General features: G+C 34.0%; 7 protein-coding genes across 7 annotated transcripts; 4 read left to right on the top strand and 3 right to left on the bottom strand.

The window, feature by feature from the left end:
* Positions 1-333: 333 nt before the first annotated feature.
* On the bottom strand, positions 334-549 carry AC631_04151 (mitochondrial 54S ribosomal protein bL33m; the record flags this gene model as incomplete). The annotated part of the gene is made up of 1 exon (XM_015612980.1): positions 334-549. The coding sequence occupies one exon, from the start codon at positions 547-549 to the stop codon at positions 334-336; it is 216 nt and encodes a 71-aa protein (XP_015466211.1).
* A 228-nt stretch (positions 550-777) lies between these two features.
* Positions 778-1,494, top strand: ERV25 (Erv25p; the record flags this gene model as incomplete). Its single annotated transcript, XM_015612979.1, has 1 exon — positions 778-1,494. One exon carries the CDS (start codon positions 778-780, stop codon positions 1,492-1,494), a length of 717 nt encoding a protein of 238 aa, XP_015466210.1.
* A 78-nt stretch (positions 1,495-1,572) lies between these two features.
* Positions 1,573-3,879, bottom strand: AC631_04149 (uncharacterized protein; the record flags this gene model as incomplete). The annotated part of the gene is made up of 1 exon (XM_015612978.1): positions 1,573-3,879. One exon carries the CDS (start codon positions 3,877-3,879, stop codon positions 1,573-1,575), a length of 2,307 nt encoding a protein of 768 aa, XP_015466209.1.
* Positions 3,880-4,000: 121 nt separating this feature from the next.
* On the top strand, positions 4,001-4,623 carry AC631_04148 (peptidylprolyl isomerase; the record flags this gene model as incomplete). The annotated part of the gene is made up of 2 exons (XM_015612977.1): positions 4,001-4,012; positions 4,063-4,623. 2 exons carry the CDS (start codon positions 4,001-4,003, stop codon positions 4,621-4,623), a joined length of 573 nt encoding a protein of 190 aa, XP_015466208.1.
* Positions 4,624-4,687: 64 nt separating this feature from the next.
* On the bottom strand, positions 4,688-5,416 carry AC631_04147 (uncharacterized protein; the record flags this gene model as incomplete). The annotated part of the gene is made up of 1 exon (XM_015612976.1): positions 4,688-5,416. The coding sequence occupies one exon, from the start codon at positions 5,414-5,416 to the stop codon at positions 4,688-4,690; it is 729 nt and encodes a 242-aa protein (XP_015466207.1).
* Positions 5,417-5,554: 138 nt separating this feature from the next.
* On the top strand, positions 5,555-6,577 carry AC631_04146 (L-serine/L-threonine ammonia-lyase; the record flags this gene model as incomplete). Its single annotated transcript, XM_015612975.1, has 1 exon — positions 5,555-6,577. The coding sequence occupies one exon, from the start codon at positions 5,555-5,557 to the stop codon at positions 6,575-6,577; it is 1,023 nt and encodes a 340-aa protein (XP_015466206.1).
* Positions 6,578-6,812: 235 nt separating this feature from the next.
* AC631_04145 (uncharacterized protein) lies at positions 6,813-9,512 on the top strand (the record flags this gene model as incomplete). The annotated part of the gene is made up of 1 exon (XM_015612974.1): positions 6,813-9,512. The coding sequence occupies one exon, from the start codon at positions 6,813-6,815 to the stop codon at positions 9,510-9,512; it is 2,700 nt and encodes an 899-aa protein (XP_015466205.1).
* Positions 9,513-9,608: the final 96 nt, after the last annotated feature.

Raw genomic sequence — 9,608 nt, 5'->3', positions numbered from 1 at the left:
ATACTCCAATAGTCTTCTATTTTAACGAAGTATAGTTGTAAAATCCATGCTTTTTTTGAACGAATGCTATACAATAATCAGCTACATAATTTCAATGTTTTCTTACACAATGCGTAATATTATTTGATGTGGTGATTCATTCAACAATGAATCCTAATATATACAAGTAAAGAGAGAGTTATTTAATATCCTTCTCAGTGTGGAATACGGCATTTCAGTAATAAGTAACTATACTTAGGTGAACCACGGCTATTAATAATATTAATAATAATTTCTATGCGATTTGAACTATTTGAGTCAAGTTCAGATAAATTGTAGACAGAATTTCAACACTTAAATACGGTGTCTTCTATTATAATCTTTAGCTATAACTTCAGGAACTCTTCTTTTCTTGTCCTCTTGGAAAAGGCAATGTCTTTTAGCGATTGGATCATATAATATTAAATTCAATTTTTGAGTGTGTCTAGGGATATTGAACCATTTTTCGTATCCGGTTTTAGCAGCTGACACGAGCTTCACCATAGTATGCGTTGTCTTTGCCTTTGACATTTTGAATATTATAAGACTCTAGGTATAATGGTTTACTAGTTACCAATAAATCAAATTTCTGTTATAACCTTCACGACGAAAAATGAAAAATTAATGTCTAACTAGACTTCCATAAGTAGTAATAAATGAAAAGTTATGTCGTATATGAAATCCAATGATGTCGCGCGACGCGCTTGATTTACACGACATTTATTGAAAACTTGACACGCTAACAAATCACTGAATTGGATGAAAACCAAAAGTGAATCCAAGCTAAGGTTAACGGAATTCAAACAGAGTATCATAACAATTCCTGGCAAAATGAGGTCAATTTCTAATTTGTTATTCATTATATCGACTTTTGTTTCGTTGGTTTCTGCTTTACAATTGGCTATTCCAGCAACCACTAATCCAGATCCATTCTGTATTCGTGATTTTGTTCAAGAGGATCAATTGGTTGTTGTTAATATCAAGACTAATGGTCATTCAGGAGATGGTCAAAGACTTGACTTGAGAATAGTAGACCTGTTAGGTAACGAATACCGCCGTAAAAATGACATTGCTGGATCCGTTAAAATTGGGTTCAATAGTCATGACAGTGCTGCTTTTGATATTTGTTTCACTAACCAGTTGGAAAGAAAGTGGTCTAAGAACACCAACTTTATAAGGGAAATCGAATTAGATGTTGAAAGCGGTGCAGCTGCAAGAGATTGGAACGCTGTACAAGCTGCTGAAAAATTGAAACCAGTCGAAGTTGACTTACGTAGAATCGAAGAAATGACTTACGAAATCACTGGAGAATTGCAATATTTGAAGGCCAGAGAAGAAAGAATGAGAGATACTAATGAATCCACTAACTCCAGAGTAAAATGGTTTTCTCTCTTAATCATTACATCTCTTGTTGGTTTAGGTGCTTGGCAAGTTCAATACTTGAGACATTATTTCAAGGTTAAACATATCATTTAAGACTTGTTATATATTTATAGCATAATGATCTATTAAATAGCTAAATTATATACAGTAAGAATTAAAGTTAATCATTTATCATGTAAATTGTTCATTAATATATTTGGAAAATTTCAATAGGACTACGTGCTTGAATCTGACCCAAATAGTTTCAGATTTATCATTAACGAGGTGGTTAAGAGCTTCGTCATCCGATAGATAGAAATGATATTCTACGTGATTATTATTGGACTTGTTGTTATCTTTGCAGTGATTCAAGATAAATCTATTGTACCACTTAATTTTTATGCGATCTGCTTTTTCCACTCTTTTGAATATAAAATTCACCAATTCAATATCTTCACTCGATTCCCTTAAATTATTCTGCAACTCAGCTAGTGAAGATTCAAGGAGCCATCCTAGTAAATAATTCAATTTAGACCAAGCCAGCTCAAAGTCTTGCCATCCAGAATAAGTTTCATCTTCAACTAGAGCTTGATAGAGTCTTTGGTCAACAATTAAATCCATCAAATTCTTTGCAGAATTACTATTAGAGTGTATTATTTCATTTGTAGATAAATAATTCTCGATTTCCGGAAAACCTGTAAAAGATATTAACATCATCTTTGTTAATTCATGCATCATTTGATATTGGTAGATTCTAGTAATGAACTTATTTTCTGTCGTCTCCATATAGTATGCAAGATAAAACTGCCTTAGATAGAGATAATCAAGAGTTATTAGTTTGCAACTAAGCTGTTGCAAGAAAAGTTTAGGAGATAATGGTGAAGTTGGGGAATCATCTAGGGCTTGTGAATCATCTATGAGACTTTCGGTAGCAAAAAATAGTGATCTGTAATATATTATTATTATTATTCCGTAACGAAGCTTCATTGAATCGATATTATCATCATACTGAAGAGCATAGTTCCTATCTATCTCTTTTTTAAGAGTATTGTCATGTCTGGTTAATATCTTTTCTCGTTCGTAACAAGGTTGTGGTTGATAGCTACTTTCAGAATTGGGCTTATCTTTATTCAATCCAGTGAATACATATTCTATTACTCTATCATACCAGTCCACTTGAGATGGACCCAATTGCATCATAAGATTCAGAAGAAGGATACTTCTGTCATTTTCTATTATCCCTATTATCTCTTTCCTGGAAGTACTGTCTAGCTGAGAGAAAGTGAAAACAGGATCCATATACTCATTTGCATCCTTTCTTTCAATATTCAAAAATTGATTTGATTTCTGATCCTTAATTAAGTGGTAGATAAGATTAAATTGAAGGAAATCAAATATTAACCTGAGAAGTTTAGAATATGTCTCAAAAATAAGGTGGGAGTTAGTACAATTTGAACCTAGTAACTTCTTTTGATACATAGTCGAAAAATCTGCACAGTGAAATGTCCATTGTATCAATTTCCACAAGTTGTATGGCGAATTGATCATTGGGTTTAATTGCCTAGAAATTAAATAGTCTCCAAACACACGAACATTATTCAATATAGAATTCTTGCTATACCTATTTGAACTGCCTTTGCGTCTTTTTGATGACAACTCACCTTCTGAGCTGGAAGCTAGATCTGATTCACTATCTAAGTGAGGCATGGTCTGAAACAAAACGGATGAGTCATTTAAGCCTGACATCTTATAATTATCACCAGAAAAAATACCAGTATTCCTTTTCAAGGGTGACATGTTATAGGGTTGGAATTTCTTAACTTCACTCGCAATATCATTTACTAATGAAGGTGGTTCTTCTTCAGAATCACTTATTACCTCGTGGCTCTCCTCTACATTTGTTTCTTGACGTAGAGCTATTTTCCTTTTGGATCTTAAATATCTGTCCTTAGGAAGTGTCCCCTTGATATGAAAAAACTCTGGTTGAATTATAAATTCCTTGAAGGTGTCCAAAAATAGCTTATAAACCAATTCAACCGTAGTGGGAGAGGTTGAAGTTATAAGTATATCCATATACCGTCTCATGATCATTATACATCTATCCCTTAAAGGAGGTTTGTATATACACTTTTCATATTCTTCATTCAAATTTTTAGTGTATTCGTTATTTGCAATCAAACCATCTATGGATGGGGATCCATGAGTAAAATACGTTGACAGGCACCTAGATGCAAGGGTTATCAAAACTCGAAATATGTCAATAGATGGGATTTTAAGATATGTTTCTATATTTTCACCATTATCAATTTCATCCTTAACGAGGAATGTGGATTCTAAATGGTATATTAAGTCCTCGAATTGTTTAAAGTTAGTGAGATGAACCAATTTTCTCTCGCTACTAGCTAACTCTGGAATGAATTGATCTATGAATTCATACTGAGATTGGAAATAAGCTGCCAAGGGAAATAGTAAATGAGGTTGTTCATATGGTATATTCATATTATGAACTCTTTCATTGATGCTGAATCGTTTATTATCTGACAAGATAACTCAAATCTTTTTGATGTATTTCGCGATCAAAAAAATGAATTGAAAATAGCCTAGATATGGAGGTAGGACAATGTCAGTAACCGTAAGTATAGCGTATATCACATAAAATATTGGAATACTGACCAGCTATAGTTGCACACCAAAACTGGACCACTTAAAATTGAATTAAGATTGTCTAGTATTTCACAATGCAAACATGCAGAGAATTTCATAAGACATTGTGCCAAAGGGACGTATAATGATAACAGGATATTAAGATATATACCGAACTTCATAATACAGACAGGAGATCCATCACAATCTGGAAAAGAATCACATGCTGCTGACCCAGAGAATAATACAACAAATGGACCTTTATCAAAAGAATTTCAATATTCTAATGCTCATGGCTGGAATCAAATTAAGAGAGGTACATTATTAACCGTCAATAATGACAAACACGAAGATGGTTTGGGATCTCAGTTCTTTATATCTTTATCGAGTGAACACCAAGCTATATTAGGAGACAGTTCAAAATATACTGTCATTGGTATGGTCATAGATGGGTACGAGACAATTGAAAAGCTAGAAAGCGATGAAAGTTTGAATGATAAAGATAAAATGAAGAAAAGCGGGAAGCCTCGTGGAATATGGAAGAAAGAAAGTTGGATAAAACATGTCGAAATACATTATAATCCATTTGTAGAGCAATAATTGTAAATAACCTCATTGTACATTAATCAACATAGCTTCATATCTAAATAAAAAATATAGTCATTTAGTCCAACTCACCCAAGTTTCCAAGAATTTCAGCAAAATCTTTGATAGTTATATACGAACCTTTCTTTGGCTTGTTGTAATCATAATTAAGAATGTCTCCATTTTCAGTCGTTGTGCAACAGCTCAACATGTCGATAAGGAATGAGTCTCCCAATGAAACGTTTCCATTACCCGCTTCATCCAAGTTCAAAACTGATTTTATCTTCTTCAAATCTGGTAATGTTAATTGGTGGTTAGTAACGGTAGATTCGCTGCTATCTGTTGAAGTCGTTGCAGCATCCACAAATAATTTCCAACTCCCGTAGATATGAGTATATGCATTTCTGAATTTGACTAACTTATTGACGTTTCTAATAAGCTTATCAATATCTACTATGTCGATAATAGTTACTTCATGTTTTTCATTTGCAGAGCCAGTGATTGTGTATGCTAGAATCATCTGAAAAGTTATAGCATGTTTGTAATTTGATTCATTTAATTTGAAGTCGCCATTATCATTATGCATATGCTCATAGTAGTAATTGACACATTGCGTTATATCATCGGTAAAGCATGCCGGTATTTGCAATTGATGTAAAAACTCAGGTAACTGATGTAGGAAAAAATCTTGACTTTCCAGGGTTATGGAACTATATGCTTCTAAGATTTCATCTTCAATTTCTGGATCTAATCGCAGAAACTCTTCTGATATAGATACTCCATGTGCTTTATTTTTTCTCCTTGACATAGAATCACTTAAATCATAAATTCTTTTACAGGATCAGTGAGACTTCTTTTTGATGTGGATTATTATAGAAAAAAATCTCGTATCAATACATTATTTACATTATTTTGACAGTTATATTACTCAACTTGCATTAATAAAATGATATCAAAGTTAGCCAAAGGGGAGCCAAGTATTAAGACATCCTTAATCGAAGTTACTGATAAATTACCTAATAAACCTCCTTGTCGGGTTTTTATAAAAAATGAGTACGAACAACCTTCTGGAAGCTTTAAGTTGAGGGGAATGGGGCATTTAATGGCCAAATCGATTGAAAGAGCCCATGAGCTAAACAAGACAAATGTAGAGACATTTGCATCCTCCGGAGGAAATGCAGGATTAGCTGCTGCCTATGCAAGTAAACATTATAATTTAGCATGTACAGTCGTTCTACCAACTACAGCTAACAGTGGGGTTATCAAACAATTGGAAGAAATGGGTGCTAAAGTTCAAGTTCATGGTGCCCATTGGGGGGAAGCAGATTCGTACTTGAGAGAAACTGTGATGAAAAGTGTGGATGCATCTGTTTATCCTCTCTATTGTCCACCATTTGATGACCCATTACTCTGGGAAGGTCATGGCTCTATGATCGACGAAATTGTAAATGAAAATCAGCTTTCACCAGAAGAATGTGGGAAAATAAAAGGGGTTGTTTGTAGCGTAGGTGGAGGTGGACTTTACAACGGTATAGTTACAGGATTACAGAGAAATGCAAAATTCAAAGATGTTTCCATATTAGCTGTCGAGACTTTTCAAACCCCAACGTTCTCAGAAGCCCTCAAGGCCGGAAAAGTTGTTACTTTAGGCTCAATCAAAACATTGGTAACATGTTTGGCATCTCCCTACATTTCGGCACAAGCTTTAGCTAATTACAACAATCACAAAACTCATGTTCAAATGATTGATGATCTTGAAGCAGTAAAGGGCTCACTTGACTTCTATGACCATTTTGGGATATTGGTAGAGCCCGCATGTGGTGCTACCATTTCAATGGCATTCGACAACACTAAATATTTAAAATGCTTTGGTGATTTATCTGAAGAAGACATTATACTTTTCATAGGTTGCGGAGGTTCTGCTATTTCAGAAGACTTGTTGAATCAGTACCGTAAGCTTTATGTTTGATCATATAATGGTAGTTTTCGCCAATTATGGTACATTTTTCATATGAAATTTCCCCATAGAAGTTGCGCACAGAATATATATAGAACAATAACTGTATTAATAAATATATTATTAGTTAATTAATCTTGACGTTTGGAATCTACAATAAGTATAAAAATATATCAGACCGTAAAAGTACCAATTGCTACGCTAATATATAGTAAGAGCATACGATAATTATAATACTAATAGAGATATGTCACGCACACCAAACATCAACACTAGTAGCTGGCTACCGCTATGGGGATCCAACAGCCCATCGAATACACTTGATAACAGAAGTAAAGAGAATGAAGAAATATCGTCCACAAATTCTACTTCTAAATTAGTGAATGACCAGAAAAAGAATCGAGACATGGATTTGAAGAAGGACCTAAGCTCATCGAAGGCGATAAAGCCTAAAGCTTCTTCATCATCCTTAGTAAACAATGCCAACAACTGGCTAAACTGGTCTTCAAAGGGCAAAGAGGATAATTCTGAGCACCGTTTAGATAGCGGTGATAATAATGAACAAGATCTGGAAGAAAACAATGATGCTGAACATGAAAACGATGAAATAGATGATGCAGAAAATAATGATTATCTCCCGGACGATAATGGTGATGAAATTGACGAACAGATTACAAACAATAACAGAAAGAAATCTTCTTCTTCCTGGACTTTCTGGAACAATGGAAGTCATAGTGCTAGTGATAATGATTCAAATAATAATAATAAGGATAAGAAAGAAAGAGATAAGAAAATAAGCATCACGAACAGAATTCTTCAATCAACTCCGTCACTTCCAAATAAAGAGGATATATCTGATAGCAATGAGCAAAAGGCGACTAAATTAGAGAGGGCCAATGATAAGGAAGAAGGTACACCACCATTATCGGACCAAAGCGGAGAAGATGATGCTGTTTTGTATAAGCCCCACGATAATGCTCAACAGTTTAGTAAAATTAACACCCACAAGAATGAAAATCTCAGGGAAAATGTTATAGTTCCAGATTGGCGACTGTGTTTACCACCTCAGTCTGCGTCCTCTTCAACTGGTTCTTTAGCCAATACTTTGTTTGGAAATTCGTCTACTATGAATCAAGGGACTACACCCAATTCTAAAAATGACATAACGAACTGGCGACAATTTATTAGTCAATTATCAAGTAAGTTGGGTTTTAATACTCAATCATTAACAAATGTAGTTGAGAATGACAGTGATAAGGGTAGCGATAACTCAACCTCAGATACCAATGAAAGGATGGAAAAGGAATTTGACTTGATGTACGATAAGGCTTACAGATTATACGGAAGATCATTAGCTAAGTTACCACCTGGTAAGAGAGCATGTTTACCTAACTATGATAAGTTTTACACAAGGTTATCGAATGAAGGAAATAAATCCTCTCAATATGCCTCTCTGGAAAATAATCAACTACAAGATGATGCAAATGATCCAAATTCAATTTCAATTACTAATGATCCGATGGGAAACTTATTGATTAATCACAAGCCACGCCCAGCAAAGAGTTCCAAGTTGAACATTAATTCGTCAGATATAGTATCACATAAATCTGGCCCTTTGCACAAAATCAAGAAAATTTTGATTATTGGTGTTCATGGATTCTTTCCTACAAAGATGATAAGACCTCTCATAGGGGCTCCTAAAGGTACTTCTTTAAAATTTGCAAATGAGGCTGAAAAGGCTATTATTCGGTATTGTATTGAAAATGGTTTAATCACTGAAGATGAATCTTGCAATGTAAGTATTCAGAAAATTGCCCTTGAAAAAGAAGGTAAAATATTTGATAGGGTTGAATTCTTTACTGAAATTTTACATTCATGGCAAAAAGAATTGAACGAAGCAGATTTTATCTTCGTTGCTTCGCATTCACAAGGATGTGTCGTTTCGATTATTCTTTTGGCTAAGCTTATTAAATTGGGTATTCTAAAGGATCCAATACAAAAGAGGATTGGAATTTTAGGTATGGCGGGTATCAATAATGGTCCATTTTACGGAGTCGATAAATCATTTTTTGTGAAAGCGTATTCGGCAATTGAACATGAATCAATGACAGAATTATTTGAACTAACTAAGTTTACCAGCCAACAATCTTTGGTTTATAAGGAATCCACTCAAATAATTATAAATGCCAATGTAAAGATTTGTTTTATTGGGTCCATAAATGATCAGTTGGTACCTTTATATTCTGCCTTAGCATCTCATATATTTCACCCAAATATTTATAGGGCTTGTTACATTGATCATTCATCGCAAACTCCTCTTTTTGTTCAGAAATTGGTTTCATTATGTTGCCAATTACAAAACTTAGGTTATTTTGATAACAATGTTTTAAAAGAATTAAGCACCGTCTTGGCGGGTCCATTGACAGGAGGTGGCCATTCTAAGATATATAATGACGGTAAGGTTTATGATTTAGGTGTAAAATTCGTTTTGGATACTGACGATATTGTCATCCCTCCCACTCAGTCGTCTACATTATTAACGAAGGATTTTCCGTATCCTTTTGAGTTGAATAAGATAAATTCGAAAACAAACTTAGTGACAAGTGGCGTTGGTACATACGGACCAATTGATCATGTTGACGAGGTAGAAGAGCTTGTGAAAGTACCAATATCGAACCATGTTTATATTAAGGAATATAATGTTGGAAAAATAGGTACCAACCCCTTTATATTACCTTGGTGTTTAAGAGGATTAATTTTCAATATTGAAAAGAACTGGCCGAATAATAATAAACTATTAACCGTGGACAATGGAGATGATTTAGGCAAAAATGGGTATGACGAAATTAGTGAATTATATGAACTGTTTGAAAACTGGAAACCTGAGAGTAAATTATTAAAAGACTTGAAATTTAGACTTAACGGTATTAGAGCTAGTAAACTCTAGCAATCTATATAATGTAAATATAATGTGTATTTATTTGAACAAGAAAGCAGCATGTTTTTATGAAGACGCGAGACATTGTCGTTTTTTTGATCTCAA

The sequence above is a fragment of the Debaryomyces fabryi genome (genome assembly GCF_001447935.2).
Source record: "Debaryomyces fabryi strain CBS 789 chromosome Unknown contig00103, whole genome shotgun sequence".
NCBI lineage: Eukaryota > Fungi > Ascomycota > Pichiomycetes > Serinales > Debaryomycetaceae > Debaryomyces > Debaryomyces fabryi.
Note: the sequence above shows the minus strand (reverse complement) of the source record. Positions and strands in the feature narration are given on the sequence as shown.